General features: G+C 35.4%; 1 protein-coding gene across 1 annotated transcript in view; it reads left to right on the top strand.

Moving 5' to 3' along the window:
- The window catches only part of LRP1B (LDL receptor related protein 1B), a 515,105-nt gene that overhangs the window by 333,217 nt on the left and 165,061 nt on the right, over positions 1–16,827 (top strand). Inside the window, exons 27-32 of the mRNA XM_069021267.1 lie at positions 241–485; positions 6,803–6,934; positions 8,115–8,342; positions 11,153–11,327; positions 11,626–11,720; positions 15,267–15,416. Of these exons, the coding sequence (XP_068877368.1) occupies positions 241–485; positions 6,803–6,934; positions 8,115–8,342; positions 11,153–11,327; positions 11,626–11,720; positions 15,267–15,416 (1,025 nt within the window). The remainder of the gene's footprint in view (positions 1–240; positions 486–6,802; positions 6,935–8,114; positions 8,343–11,152; positions 11,328–11,625; positions 11,721–15,266; positions 15,417–16,827) is intronic.

Below are 16,827 nucleotides of genomic sequence, written 5' to 3'. Positions count from 1 at the left end.
GTTGCATTTCTCACAGCGGGGAGGTAAATTAAAGCATTATACAAACCAGTATTTCATATGTCTAGTTAAATTAATAATATGATTTAATCATCTATAAAGTTAATGATTGCACTGCAAAAATTCTTTGGCCTCACCATGCTTACAGAGTAAGGGTTTTTTACACGTTTTGCCCAATGTCATAATGGTTGTGTGCTTTTTATTTTATTTTTATGTAATCTTAAATTTGGGGTTGTCTTGTAGATCGGATGCCATTTATTCTGCATTGTATGATGGAACCAGCATGATAGAGATTATACGGGGTCACGAATATCTTTCTCACCCTTTTGCTGTTTCTTTGTATGGGAGTGAAGTATATTGGACAGATTGGAGGACCAATACCCTCGCCAAAGCCAATAAATGGACTGGCCAAAATGTCAGTGTAATACAAAAAACAAGTGCTCAGCCATTTGATCTCCAGATATATCATCCAAGTCGTCAGCCACAAGGTGAATATTTATAGAATAATTTATTACTGATGGGGGGAAATAAGTATTTTTTTAATATATAAATATCTGTATTATTTTTAGAATAATTATTTATTCCCCTTCTGAGGGGGGAAATCTGTATTCTTTTTTTATATAAATATCTGTGTATGATTTTGCCTTGAGCTGTTGTATTCAGCATTAGATGAAGTCAGGTGCACACAGCCCATGTGGCAGAAGTTTTTATGGGGTACATATAGAAATATATTTATATATAGCTTAGGATTTACCATGTAAAACAGCAATGCTGAAAAAGTCTTTTTTTTCTTTTTTTTTGTGAGCTATAACAAAAGACAGTGATTCTTTTGTACATAAATACTGGTAAGTAAAAAATACCTCTGGAGGATGACCACCAGTGAGGTACAGAATGTTCCATGTGAGCTGGATAAATTTTAACTTTCCTGGCAAGAAGTTGATGTTAATAGAAACTGCTTCTGAATTCATCTCATTTATACTTGCTGCTGTTTGTTTTTCTTTTTAATACTGAGAAATTACATTTTGTTTTTCTTCTCATGTGGGGTTTGTAGTGCTCAGTAAGCCACGTAGGCTTTTATGTTAGTAAGTCCTGAGCAATTTTCATTTGAAAATATCAAATCCTAACAATTTTGGATGGCTTTGTAAATGTATTGGAACCAAGTCCTGCATTAGTTATACACAGAAAACTATAACTAAAGCTCTAATGTAAATGAGTACCAGCAAGTAAAATTCTCCCTGCATACTAGAAGGCAAAGGATTTGAAGAATGTTCTCTAATAGCACATGGAAAAAAGGAAAAGCAATGGATACCACTCATTGTTAGTGTGTCCAAGCGTGGTGACAACTGTGAGCTCTCAATATGTGACATATATTGTCAGCATACATTTTCCTGATGGTTTTATTTTAAAATAATAATGAATATATATTGAACATTACTGGTTTTCAGTGGATGTCAAGTCTCTTGGACTTCATCACTTTCTGAAATAAGCCACTCATTTCCCTTACACTTCAGAATTTGCTTTTTGGAGCAGGATATTAGTCTAAAAAGCTGTCTGACTTCTACTAAAGATAATATTTATGCCCAGAAGGATAAAATAGGGGTGGAGTAAATACACATCTCCACACACACCTTTCTAATGTTGTTTGTTTGTTTTTGTTTCATTTCAGCGTTTTGGGTGGGTTTTTTTTGCTTAGAGTTTTTTGGCAATTTTCTTTTAATTGGTCAGCTCCTGAACTCTGGGATTCAAGGAACTGTGTTCCATATTTGGTGTTTCTAGAGTAGCAGTGCAGTTGCTATTTGCCTTTTCTTGCTGTCAGAAAAAGAACAACTCTCTTCTGTTTGGACTGGGGCCAGGCAGCATCTTCGGAGGGATTCTGTAGCCTAGGGAGACATCAGTCAGTATTCCACAGTCACAGATATCTTGGCCTCCAGGCAAGTAAAAGCTGTAAAAGTCTTCAGTTGTTTTTTTGTCAAAATCAAGAAGTTCAAGTATAAAGTTGTGTAATTGCAGCTTTTATGATGTAGAAAACACCGGATTCTGATGTTTTTATTGGCCTTCTAGGTTTGCTCTAAATTACTGTCTTCCAGCAGAATCAATTTCTTTCTCCAAATCTCCTGTACCTTTTTATTTGAGCTAAAGAAATGATGATACTGCCTGATTACTTAATTTTTCCTTTGAATTGGTCGTTGTTTTGCAATAAATGAGCAAGATAGCATGCATGTTAGAATCCCAAAATAAAATTAACAGTAGATTCACACTGCAAGGTGTCAGTTTGAATAGGGCACTGAAGGATGAACATTTTGTAGTTTCATCTCCACAGATCTACATCTGGGTCACCTATGTGGGTTAAAGTTTATTACCTTTTAATATATATCAAGCAAGTTATTTTGATTGAAATGAAGTAGAGCAGAGCTAAATAAATTCTTGCAGCCTAAAGGCACAGTTTTTGAGTCAATCTAGGACAGATGCTAATTTAAGGTAATGCAGTTAGAGTGAGATATTTGTATGGATGATAAGTTCAGCTGTCAGTAAACCACAGGGGATTGTGGAAGGCTTCTCCCCTAATGCAGAATATTTTCAGGAATATGAGCTTGAGGCCCACTCATCTTCCCAGAATCAAAGCTGTTTGTCAGGAGTGCTGTTATGATGGCAAACACAGGGTTTCTAGGAAGATTTTAATTTTTTTTTTCAACTACCATTGTATTTTAAAAATCTCCTTGTTGCAAAGAACAAGGTCCATTTTAGTCATGAGAAGTTGTATCAGTGCTCTACTGAGGATAGTGATAAGAGGGATAAATATAGAGCTTTGGGAGGATCACAGCTTGAAAACACTTACAAAGCTGTGAATTTCTCACACATTCTTTTTTTTTTTTTTTTTGCATTTCTCCAGGGTATTAATTTGAATTAAAATAAAAAACCAAACACAGCTATGACATTGTATTTATTTCTGCAGATGAATTTTTTATTTAAAAATCAGGACAACCAGTACAATAACTGTTGCATAAAAAGTATAATGGTACCATTGGGCTGTATTGTAATAAAAAATGAAGAACATTTAACTTCATAGCACTGTTTTGTTTCCATATTCTATTGAGGTCCAGATTGCCAACTGTTTAAAACAAATAAATTCTTACAGAAATGTAGTTTAAGATGGGGAAATCTAAAAAATTTATTAGTTTGAGATTTTATCTCAACCTTGTATGCATTTTTTTACTTTAAAACTAGCAGAAAGTATGGTATATGTATTATAAATAATGCAAAATACATATACTAAAGTATATATTATAATTTTACTTATGTCTTTAATATATATATACTAAACTATATTTTTCTGAGCTTCTTCAAGAATTGTGTTAACTTTTTTCTAAGAATATTCTTGTGTAGCTTTGTGGTGAATATGTAAATTTTTATACTAATTTTTGACATGAATGATTAAAAACTGAAACAGCATCAGAGAAAATATTTACTTTAGAACTTACACATCTGATCATCTGCAAATTTCAAAGATAAGTGCTAAAATAATCAGATATAATCAGGCAATTTGAAGACTTAGATTGGCTGACTACTTTGGCCTTAGGGAAAACAATTCTATTGGAAGTATTGACAGTGAGCAGAGGATTAGATCTGTAACTGGTTTTAAATATGAGTGGGAATCGATTGTCAGCAATTTGAAAGGACCTTTTGATGTGACTGTAGTGCAGATATTTGGAGGTGTAGGCAGAATTTGAGCACGTTGTGCCCCATTAAAATATAAGATCAAACTTTGTCTCGCTGAAATCTGGTGCCACGAAGGGACAAGTTCTATTTGAAGTTAATGCAAGGGGATAAGTTGGCCATAGGAAATGCATACTGAGAGGTTGTCAGAGTAAGTGTTCATTTGTCAGCTGGTGATGGAATGTCTGAGGGGGTTATTTTTAAGGGTTACTGGTCAAGAAAAATAAGCATTTTGTTTAAATTAAGTTTTGGAGAGCAGTCAAGAAGTAAGGTGATGACAGTGACGACGTATATGTCTGTGCACAGCACTGTGAGAGAAATAGATTGGCAAACAATCAGCAGTGGAAATCAATTAAATAATGAAAAAGGGTGTCCAGTCGGGGAAAATGCCAGTTCTGTGGCTTGCTGTGATCAAAAGGAAAACAGATTGGTGGAAATGATTAGGAAAGGAGCAAAGCAACACAGGTAGTGAACTGTGTGTGTGATGCTGTATAAATCCATATCATTCCCACAGCTTGAATACTGTATACAGATCATATACAGCACATCAAGAAAGCTTGACAGGCTGATCAAGAGTATGTGAAAGGTTTTGGTCTGAGGACAGGTTGGCTGATGCTGCTTGAAATACCAGTTATAGACAGGCTTCTGTGTGGTGGCAGTCTGTGAAATCATTAAATGGCTTGGAAAAGGTGAGTAACAAATGCATATGAGGTCATTCAGAATAGAAATAGAAGAGTTAGAATGAGCACAAGGAAATAAAAAAAGCCAAATTTTTGAGAGTCAGAGCAATAACAACATGCCTTCAGGAGAATTGGTTTTTATTAGGAAATAAAGAGCAGGCTTAGCTGTTATTCAGTAAATGCAGTATGAATAAGAAAGGAATATATAAATATGTGCTGCTAGAAGTAATGTTTAGATTATGGTACTTTGTTCCTAGAGTTGTGCATTCACGTGGAAACAAACACATCTGCTTTAAAACACCTTTTTTCCCACCTGTATTGTGTTCTGTATGATATGGAGGGAGTTGTGACGTGAACAGTACATGCATTGGAGTGACTCCTCTTGGATGCTTGGAGCACACTTGAGCCACAGCACTCTCTTTAAAATGATCATTAACCAGCATGCTTTTTACTTTTTTCTTCTATCTGTTCTTCTGTTTGAATTCCATGCTCAAAGAGATGTTCTTCTCCACTTTGGTGGAGAAGAACAGAACACACTTCTTGCATAGAAAGACAAGACAGGGATTATTATTCTTAATCCAAAGTAAATCCTTGTCAGAGATGGTTGTATGCATACAGAGAGTTTGAAATTCCACAGAAATTACTGCTTTGTATTGGTAAATAAATGGAAGGAAATGCTACAAAAGGACCAAATTTTACCATCTCGCAGCACCTGTGGAAAAAATGCCCAAAAATTGCAGGGGGTCGAATCTCTAGCTGGTCTCCTGACATCTCTTACAACAGAAATGATTCTGTGATCTCCTTCAAAATATTTCCAAAACTCTGAGTTGTGTTTCCTTTCCAATGTATAGTTCATAGGGATAGCTGGCTTACAATTATTAATGCACTATTAGTAAATATCTGGAAAGGCTCCGTGAGTCTTGTTAAATTCAGTGTCTTTTCTTCTACTTCAATTTCTTTTGTCTTCCACATGAAGCTGTGAACTTCTTGCAAGAGATCACCCCAGGTTTTCTGACAGTGTTACTATAGATAGAAGAAAAGTCATGTTAAATAAACATTCCTTGATTGTAGTTTCTGGGAAAGGCTGAGTGGCCTCCAGTGCTGCCAGTGCTTAAAAGGAGCAATTGGGATGACTTTTTAGAAGACACTAAAAGCCTATGATTTTATCTGATAGGATGATGGCTACAATTGTAATTAACCTGTTTTACTAAGATTTAAAAAGCTTCATTCTTCCCATAGTACTGGCTAGCCAAGTAATTAGTTAAAGGATCCAGGAATTGCTGGAAAAATTAAAGGAACCATGCATGCACTGGTGAAAAAAAGAATGGTTCAATGAAGCAAGCTTTGAGTTTGTCTTCAAATTTTAATGCTGGAGTTTGAGCTAAATTTCTTTTGTAAGGAAATTCATCCATCAGATTGCTCTGGTTATCTAATTACTTGTACTGCAGCCTAGCACAACGTTAGAGAAATATATTCTACACTAATTGGTTTTGTTAATTATAAGTTTGTCTTTGAGTCAGTCATTCCCACTTCCCTTTCCATCAATGTTAATTTTCAAAGGGGCTTTTTTAACAGAAGGGAGAGTCAACATTACTTTCTGTTTATGCTTGAAATGTCTCTTCAGCAGTGCTCTGGAACTTTGGGGTTTATAACAAGGAATTAAGATAATAAGAATGATTTCCAGGTTTTGTAAGACTAAGAGGTCTTCTCTGGTCAGCTTTCTTCCTGCTCTTTAAAGCAATTTTAGCACATCTTATTCAGTCAGTGAGCTGTAGGAAGGTACTTGTGAAAACCTACTTGAGAGGTTTTCTTTGAGAAAAGTAGAAATACTTTGCTGTGGGTTTTTTGGGGGTTTTGTTTGGTTGGTTTTTGTGTTGTTGTTTTTTGTTTTCTTTTTTCCCCCTTTCAAATAATCTTTGTGTGTTAGATTCCCAACTAATATTCTAGTAGGGATATCAATTTGAGAGGAAACATTGAATTTACCATAGTTCATCTCATAATCTAAGCTTTGACTATTGCTTGCACACAATTAAATCTGTTTTTCAGATCCTCATCATATTGGCATTTTTTTAATCCCATGTGTTTTGATTAGGGCTGTAAAATTCTATACATTTAAATCTTATGAATAGGCTGCAAAATTAGTATCTCCCTGGGAAAATTATATCCAGTGGCTTCCTAAAGTTACAATTATAAATTGTGTCTGTATTAACAAAACAAAAATTAAATATTTATATTTTCTTTGACTAGAGTTGAATATTAGCCTACAAAAAACATATAGAGCACAATCTCAGTTAATCACTGAGACTGGGTTTGTCTTCTGACAGATTTCTTTGCCTTCTCACAACTGTTTGACAAAACTTAATTTTAAAAAGTGTTTTTACTTCTTGTGTGTTTCAATTACTCTGTTTTAGCTCCCAACCCATGTGCTGCTAACGAGGGCAGAGGCCCCTGCTCTCACATGTGTCTGATCAATCACAACAGAAGTGCTGCCTGTGCCTGTCCACACCTGATGAAACTGTCTTCAGACAAAAAAACATGTTATGGTAAGTTTTTCTCCCACAGCCTGGCAATTGTATTGATTTTTAGAATCAATGGACAAATTAATCTTAAAAAAAAAAAATCTCTACAGTGCTTTTTAATGGTGTATTTTAAAGGAGCATCTACTTTTCGAGAATCAATGACCTACTCTAATAGTTGAGGTCTGTGGTACTTTGATATTTGCTGCCACAGCCATTTCTTTATGCTGCTGGTGTGTGTGATGTGTTCATAAAATTTATCTCTGCAAAACAGAAAGCTTTATACTGAAACGTGCATCATCCCAACATTCTGAGTCAGGTAAGCTGAATAACAAAAAGATGCTTAATAGCTTAAATCTCTACCTGCTCTAGAGTTGTCTTAGTTGCATTTCCAAGGATTAAAAAACAAAGATTAAATATTAGAAGTGCATCCTTGCAGAGGGAGTTTTATAAAAAACTGCAATACACACTTTTAAGCTCTAAAAGCCCTTGAAATGTCAAATAATTGTGTGTATTATCTATAAAACCTTGTACTTAATTACTCTTTTCAGTGTTGATTAATAATATTCAGGAAATAAAAAAGAAAATAATATTTTGTCCTGGCAAGGATATTGCAGGGAAAAAAAGTTACTTTTACTGTTCATTTGCAGGCATTTGCTCCAATCATTCAGACTTCTGAGATTAAAAACACAGCTCTGCTTTGCCTTTAATGTATAATAGTGGAGGTGTAAATTAGAACAACCAATTTGCCCTTTTTTTCCAGCTGTTTGCCTTTCACTGCTTACACACACACACATTTGCTGTTGGCAGAAGTTCCCTTTTACAGTGAATCTTTTACCCTGAGATACCATGTGTTAATATCTGTCACGATGTGCAGGTGAAACAGGATTTGTTTGAATGGTAAGGATGGGAAAATTTTAAAAATAACATTTTAAACACTTTTTTTCTTGCACACTCATAAGACTGTATTGATTAGTGGTGTGGGAACCATGTCCAGCATCCAGAATTCTTACATTTTTCCTGTGATTCTTAAGCTCTGTAACATTATTTCTCAAGTGTCATTCGCCTGAAGATTTTGTGGAGATGTTTAGTCACTCATATGAACATCATTTACACCTTTGTAAAGTGATCTCAAGTGAATTATTCTGATTTCTGTTAGAGATGTTGTGAAGAGGATGAGGAATGATGTTTCCCCTTTTTCTAACAGAAAGAAAGAAGTTTCTTCTTTATGCAAGACGTTCAGAAATAAGAGGGGTGGACATAGAGAACCCATATTTCAATTTCATCACAGCCTTCACTGTTCCTGACATTGATGATGTGACAGTCATAGATTTTGATGCTGTTGAGGAACGTTTATACTGGACTGATGTGAAAACACAGACCATCAAACGTGCCTTCATTAACGGGACTGGCTTAGAAACCATTATTTCAAGAGGTAAATATAGCATTGAAGTAAAAATAATTCCTTCTAGGTGAAGGTGTGATAGGAGCAAGCAAGTTCTTCATATGTGTACCTTGCACTGGTATTGGATAATTGAGATAAACAATAAGCAAGCAGAATTCTCTTTAGGATTCTAGTTTGCTGTATTGATTCATTATTCAATTTTATGTAAACAAATTGGGATGTAATTTCACATTGATTTTGTACAAGATTGAAATGTGTGGTAAAAGAGGAAAATAATGTCTTCAGGGGAAGGTAGAAAGAATAAAGGTTAAAAAACAGGAGGAGCACAGTGTCCTGTCATAGCTTTGCACTGAAGAATTTCCTGTGTCCTTTGGCTACCTATGTTGACCTAGCAATGAAATTGGCTCTATCAGGGTTATTTTTTCTTTCCAGTCCATGTAGATCTTTCAGCTGTGGCATCATTGGTGAAACCACAATATGACAACTTGGTAATTTTGGTGATTGTAATGTGGTTTTTTTACCTATGCAGAATATGTACATAAGTACAGAAACTTAATGAATATAAAATCTGTATCTGATGGCTTCAACCCTATTTCAGTAGCTCTGGTATTGAAGTGAAAACCATTTGTTGTCCTTGGTAGCATTTGTTTCTTGTTTCCAATCACTGGCAGCTCCTCTCCTGGCAGCACATGTTGTTCTACTTTGTAATGTGCCTGCTTGAAAATAGTAAAAAAGATGATTCTGTGAAAGCAAATTTTGCTAACACTGGTTCCCCAATAGTTAAATGCATGTTTGGTAGGGAAGAAAAGAAATAGCTCATTTGTGTAAGATCAGACCTCTTCTGACTTGGAGAACAAATAAACCATATAGTTGATTATCTGGGGACTTTAGAAAATAATTAGTTCAACCTCTGCCCCTTGTGTCACTTCAGAAGAAATTAGTTCTATGTTAGCACATTTTAGGAGATGTTTGGACAAATATGGCAATACCCCCATTTGGCTGTGTAGACTGAATTCATTTATTTTCTGTTGCTGCTTTTTTGTTTTCCCTTGCTGTCTCAGAGAGAACTTTATGAACAATTAGATATGTTTTTTGGTCCCAATAATAAGTACAATGCTTTGAATGCCTCTTAGAGATCTTTATTCCAAGTATTCAGGTGCCCAACAAAGGGACTTGTTTCTTGCTTTTTTTCAAATAGTAGTAGAATAAAAACATTGTTTATTCTAGAAAAATCACTGAATTTAATGAAACCAAAAGAAAAATTCTGTGTGTGAGTATTTATCAGAATTCTTTCATATTCCTTTTATTATTTTTCTGTGGTGGAGTTTTTTTGTGTTTGGTGGTTTTGTTCTTCTGGTGGGTTTTTTTGGTTTTATTTTAGTTCTAGATGTAACATTATATAAATGTTGGAGAAAATAACAACGTTTTGGCACATCAAAACATTGTGAAGACTATTTATTATGTGTAAACTATCTCATTTGCTTACAGTTATATTTTTGTACTTCTTATAAGAAGATGCATAAGCATGTGCTGGTGGGATTCTCGTTGGATGAAGTCTTCTGCCAATGTCACAAAGATGCCAACTCATACTTTAACCTTTTTAAGAGTATGAAATGCTTATTTTCTAGTTCCTCCAACCAAAAAAAAAACCAGAAGGGCAGGGGATCAATTTAAAATGGGTCAAGGACTACGTATTTGGTGTCCTTTGATGCATTCTGTGAGGTTGGCAAATTTCCTAATGCCCAATCACTGCTCAACCTTATGGCCATGCAGACCAGTCCACAGCCACATCCATGTCAGTTTGTCAAGGACAATAATCCTGTCAGTGGAAATTACCATGTTAAGTTGACAGAGGATGTGTATAAACAATGAACTATAATGAAATCATTAAATCACCCTTGGCCTGCTTCCTTCTCGACAAAGATGCCAGCCAATATGAACCAGTTCTGTCTCAGGGCAGAGGGGCATGTTGGTATCTAGAGGTGGAGCAGTGACTTTACACCCAGTATTTCAGGCAGATATTAACACAGATTGACGTTTCTTTAAATAGCTTGCTAAGGAAGACCATCAAGTTACCAAATCACTCATATAATCTTATCTTGATGCCTCAGGTAATAATGGTGCTGTAGGTTAACCCTCAGCCCCCCACAGCTGCTCATTAACTCCCCACGGTGGGTTGGGGAAGAGAATCAGAAGGGTAAAAGTGAGAAAAGTTGTGGGTTTTGATAAAAACTACTTCATAGGAGAAGTAAAAGCTATGTGCACCAGCAATGCAAAATGAAGAATTCATTCAGTGCTTCCCATTGGCTGGCAGATGTTTTGCCATATCAAAGAATGCAGGGGAGTAACTTAGAGTCTTCAAAGCCTTCAAAAATAAAACCAGTAAATTTCTGCAGTGACACAACTACTTATGAGCTACAGAACTATGCTATAGACCAGTGGTTTTAATTCAGATCTTCTGTACTGAGCCTTCATGGAGCTGAAGAAGGAATGGAGGCTTTTAAATTTCAGGATAGCATTGTTTTAGAAAGCCACAGAACAGTAAATGCTTTCTGAAGTAGAAAAATAAAATACAGACATTCATCATCTCTGGTTATTCTTTTTGGACAATAGGTTTCATGCTGTGAATATTCAGTGTGATTTTTGTGTTCTTATTGTGAATGTATCAGGCCCAGGAAGAAAAATAAAGATTATTAATTCTTGGCAACTAGTTAATAAATCCACCTGAATAGAATATTGCACAGTATTGTTAACAAACTGTAGAATACATTGTTTTTCTTCTCTAACATTGACAGTAATCCAGAAAGAAAACCAAAATAACTGCTTTCCCTTTTTTGCAGATACTCAGAGTATCAGAGGTCTTGCAGTGGATTGGATATCACGTAATTTGTATTGGATTAGCTCAGAATTTGATGAAACACAAATTAACGTGGCACATTTAGATGGTTCCTTGAAAACCTCAATCATCCATGGAATCGATAAACCCCAGTGTCTTGCAGTTCACCCAGTAAAAGGGTAAGGTATTCATGGTTGTAATAAATAAACTGCAGTAAATCTCATCAGAAGGTGGTTCTTCATTCTTATTTTAAGTTTGGCCATTCTGTTTTCTTTCAAACTTGAAAGCATGATTTTTAAAGATTTTACTGAAAATATCTTGACTGAATACTTCTTCCCTTAGAAAGCTGCTGATTAAATCATGTAACTATTAGTTGTGCATTTTGTCTCCTAAGCTGATGAATGCTTTCACTACTGACTCCTTAAAAACACTGTGCACACAAAGCAATATTGTAAATATGTTAATTCTCTTCTTCAGTAAGCTGTACTGGACGGATGGTAACACAATCAACATGGCAAACATGGATGGCAGCAACAGCAAAATTCTCTTTCAGAATCAAAAAGACCCTGTTGGTAAACACCTTTTTTTTTCCTGTTTCTTTTTTAATTGATAGTGATTTATTGTGGGCATTATCTTGAACTGATTTTTAAGTGTACAATGATGTTTTTCATCTGCAGTAATAAGAACAGGCATAAAGACATGAGCAGCACTCATGTGTTAGTGTTGTGTTTCATAATTTAGGATATGTGTGGCCCATTCTAACTGTAGAATTAGTGGAGTATTATTAACTCTAGGATTACAGTAGGCTGCAGGAGAACGCCATCTGTGTTTCTCAATCTTTGTATCATGGTTAAAAAAATGTGGAGGTCAGGGTTTTACTTTGTCGTGGATATACGTGAGAGGATCCTTTGACTGCAAATGTGGATCCTTCCTCCCCAGAATCTCAGCTGCATGATCAAAGGATGAATTGGCCCTTAACTTTTCACACAGAGAAAAAAGCAACAGTTGAAGCATACATTTCATATCATGACTTAGCATCAGTTTTAGTATTTGGGAATTCATATAGCTGATGATAAATTATGGCACTTTAAAAAAAAAAAAAGCTCTTGTGTAATTTTTTTGTTCAAGTCTCTTTCAAAAAATAATTTCATTTTTTAGAGAGTTAGTGGTTATGTCAATCGTTGCTGCCTTATTAATGGCCCATCAATAAAGTGATTGTATTTTAAAGCATTTTTTTATAACTGAATGCATTAAGCAAGCAGAAATGAAAATGATTTAAAGAAGTCAATAAATTTGACATAAGAACAACATGACATGCATTTTACACCCTAAATTCAGTGAATTTCTAAGAAATTACTTGGTAACTGTTTTACTATTGATATGATTATCTGCCTAACCACTTGAAGAAACAATTACCTTTTTATCTGGAGAAAAAAGTGGCAAACCCACTAATTTTAAGGTGAACAACAAGCACTTTCAATAATATTAGAACAAAATTAGGAAGGGAGGTTGTGTGCAACATTTTGTACTGAATATTTTGTGATCACAGGTCACAAGGTCCTAAACTGCAATGCTTAGGGTTTACAGTATCAAACTCTGAATTGAAATACAAGCAAAATGCAGTTTCAATGGTTTAAATTACTTTTTACCATTAGTATGACAGTCCCATGCTAAGAACAAGAAAACCCTTCTAAAGAGCCAGAAAGTAGCAGCCTTAAAACCTTAATTTAATATTTCATTTCTAACTGAGAAAGCTGTCTTTGTCCATAAGTGAAACTCTAGTTCATGTAGTGCTAATTTTGAATGTTTGGGGAGTTCTCAGGTAGACTGCTGAAAAAGAAAATCTGGCTTATTAAAATGGGATAACCTGGTAATTTATGGGGTGTTTAGTTATCTTGATGCATAATTTCAGAATTCAAAACATGAGGGAGTTTTCCAGTCTGTGACCTGAAGTAAGCTGATGGATTTTATTTTTTTTTTTTCTGTTTGAGTTCTATTGACAGAAAGACACAATTTTTGAATTACAATATTTTCTATCACCAAGAGTATTTGTAGCTTGGAAATTTTGGGAGAGGGTACTGTTAGGATGACAGATGGTGCCTTTTATTTTTATCTTAGCTAGTGCACACTAGCTATGGCTTGCTGGTCCATTCTGCAGTTCTAAAAGTCTCAAATGCTGACACGTATTGCTTGATAAAAGAACTGGTCAGTGGAGTACCATTAAACTGTGTTCTTAGGAATTCAGAATTAATGCTTAATTTCATACTTTGGGCAAATCATTGGCTCATTTGAATCCAATGAGACTGATACTGTACAATCCTCATGCTCAGATTCACTTTAGCAGGTAGGCTATGAGGTTTAAGCCAATTACCCACACTAGAACACATCATGAATATCTGTGATGCTTATTAGCCATAAACCACTCATTTTCATTAGTAAAACAGGACAATTCCTGAAAAAAAATCTAAATAAACGTTCTCTGCCCACACTAGAAATGATGTGTTTTTGCAAAGGTTGGCTATAGGTGGAAAGTATTTGGGGAAGAACGGCGTGGTTGACCTGTGCAGAAAGACAGAGGAGTGTTTTTCATGTCAGCTGCTGCTGTGTAATTGGAATACCTGGGTGTAGAAACACCAGTGGAATATCTGAAGTATAAAACCAGACAAGACAGGACTGTAATTGCTGCATAGCTTGTCTTGGCAGCCACCCCACAAGCAGATCCCATCTCGGTGCAATCTGTGGGCAGCTGGTCCGTGGCTGGAAGGTGCGGCCAACACCAAGTGCCGTCCATCTTGGAGCAGGGATGCCTTCATGCTAGTGTATTCCCTGTTAACCCTTACTGATATTCCCAGGGAAGTTCCCTGTGCTAGGCTAAGCACTGCAGGTGCTGCTTGTCTCCAGGATCCGTGGTGCTCTGTGCTTGGAGGGATGCTGGTTGTACAAGCACGAGAACGTGTGTGCAGAGACGAGTCCCTCCTGAAGGCACAGCTCCAATCCTCTCTCCAGCCTGTCTTGTTTCCTCCTGGCTGACACACTTGCAGAAGGGAGGAAAGAAATATCAGTACCTGCAAATGGACTGGGAAGCTGTTTTTCAGAAGCTCAGAAAGCAGACACCTTTTCTCTGCCATGTCCAAGGTGCATAAAGTAGTGACATGATGGCAGCTGTAAAAGCTGCAGCCCATGGCACTGCTCTCTCCTGTCAGGGTTTTCCAAAATAGCTTTCCATGGGAAAGCAGTGTACAGGATGAAAAAGACTACAGTACAATATCTAGAGGTTGACCCATGCAGTGAAATACAGTATTTTTTGGCAACTTGCTGCTGGATACTTAACATGAGTTCTGGGAAAGCTGGAGCACCAAAGCAAATTGTTATAGCATGTATTGTTACCATGCCAAGAATATTTCACTGTGGAAAATCTCCTGCTACCACTTCTTGAACGTTTTTTTTAAAGGATTATAGAAGTCTGAAATACATTACCTCCTAGTTCTTTGCTCTTACTTTCAGAAAACTATATACTTGATTCATTTAGTAGCTTATTTTGCAAGTGTCTTTTTTTGACAGTTTCTTTGCTTCTGACTCCAAAGAACTGATTATGAGGTCAGCTCACTGTGAAGCAAAATGAAAAGTAATACTATAAATTTATTAGAAGTTTGGATTAGATTTTGGTATTTCAGCATCCTAAGCAGGGAGAGAACAGACTTTTTATAGTTCTGAATCACAAAATGTACCTTGTTTACTAAGTCTCTGTGTATTCATAATTTTAGAATATAAATGATGGCTTCTGGTTTGCATTTACAAGTTGATAATGACCTTGCCTAGGATCTCAGCTTATTCAAGTAATTCTTCATTGCCAGATAATGCTTTCATCAGTCAGTCACTGATTTCTGTAACTGCTGAAAGAAATAAAAGGCACAAATCTTTCTAAAAGCATAGATTTCTTCATTGTAAATGACCAAGTTTGGTTTTCTCAATTTTTTTTTTTGAAGTAAATGAGTGAATAGATAACATAATTGTGTGTATATATATTTCTTAAATGCACCTTCACAATGAAAACAACTTAACAGTAGATGTGTATCATCTGTTAAAGCCACAGTTAAAGTTGTGTGCATTAATTACAGGTTTATCGATAGATTATGGGGAGAACAAGCTTTACTGGATCAGTTCAGGAAATGGAACCATAAATAGATGCAATTTAGATGGTGGTAATCTTGAAATAATTGAATCAATGAAAGAAGACTTAACAAAAGCCACTGCTTTAACCATTATGGGTAAGTCCAGCGATAATAATTTTTTTTAATTATTGAAAGCTAATTAATAATGAAATATGAAAGGCTTAGGGAAGCTATTGTTGTTTTGATGTAAATAATACATATGGTACATTCACGAGTGAGACTGTTGTCTGTGAAAAATTCTTTATATTTAATTGCACAGCTTGCAATCTCTATTACAAGTATATTTCCAAATACAGTCTTGCATATATATGTATGGAATGAAGGTAACAAATTGATGGCTTTTATTGACTATAGTGACATGTAAAGCATGTTGGAAGAAGAAGGAGCTGTGTTATGCTCTTTATTACACAGAAATATTCATTATTTGTTTGCTCTGCTCAATTCTTCTACTTAGTTCAGAATATTCCTAGTTTGTTGGTTTGGCTGGCATTTTGTGAAGACTTCCTTGGGTTATGAATTGATGGTTGAGGATTTGGATTTCCAGATGTCTGCTCATATTCCATGTATTAAATTGGTTGAAAGAAAAATATTCTGTTTGTTTTGTTCAAAAACAACAATTGGAAAAATCCGAAAAACAGTAGCATAAGGAAAAATTCCTTAAAAAATCAGCTAATTGCTGATCACTGAATATTATAAAAATATTGCTTCAAATTGGCTTATTCTCATATACACCTTCATATACACCTGGCCCTTGCTGTAGGTGGGACAGAGTGTAGTAAGAAATTCCAGTCTGACTCAGAATTTATGTTCATGCTTCTGCTTTCCTAGAGATGACTTTAGAACTTTCCATATTTCCTACAAATTGCTGACCTCTATTCTGATTCACTTAAAAATTACTTACATTTATCTTGGATATTAAAAAAAGGAAAGTTCAGCTGATAAACAGACTTTTGTTGGGACAGGTGGTTCATCAACTGCCAGTCTTTTTATTAAGTATTTTATTTGATTGATTAATGATATAATAATTATGTACATATAGATTGTGTGCTAGTGAAAATTAAATAAAATTTAATGATTTTTATGCACATGGTGTAAATTATATCATATTTAAAGTGATAATTACTAAATTAGATTTATTATGCACATATTTGGCCAGTACTGAACTCTAAATGCTGTCAGTATCAGTTGGAGACAGGATGCTTTTATGTGTGCTTTCATAAAAACAAGCAGGTTTGGTGTCAGAAGGAATCATGAATGTTAATTTGGACAAATTGCCTTTTATTGATTGGATTGTGACTAGAAATAGATTGAATAAATGACCTTTGCTCTGGGGAGCTGTTGGAAGTCTTCAACAGGAGTTGTAAAGAGTGTTTGTTCATACTGTCACTGAGTTGGTGGTGTCAGGTCTTCATCTGTGATTCACAGAAGCTCCAACAGTGATGATCCCTCTGGAACAGGCAATAAAGAGTTTATAGCTACCATGTAAAGAAGAGTGCATGAAAGTACC

The sequence above is a fragment of the Aphelocoma coerulescens genome, chromosome 7, assembly GCF_041296385.1.
Source record: "Aphelocoma coerulescens isolate FSJ_1873_10779 chromosome 7, UR_Acoe_1.0, whole genome shotgun sequence".
Taxonomy (NCBI): Eukaryota; Metazoa; Chordata; class Aves; order Passeriformes; family Corvidae; genus Aphelocoma; species Aphelocoma coerulescens.
The sequence above is the reverse complement of the archived record's forward strand: the minus strand, read 5'-3'. Positions and strand labels throughout refer to the sequence as shown.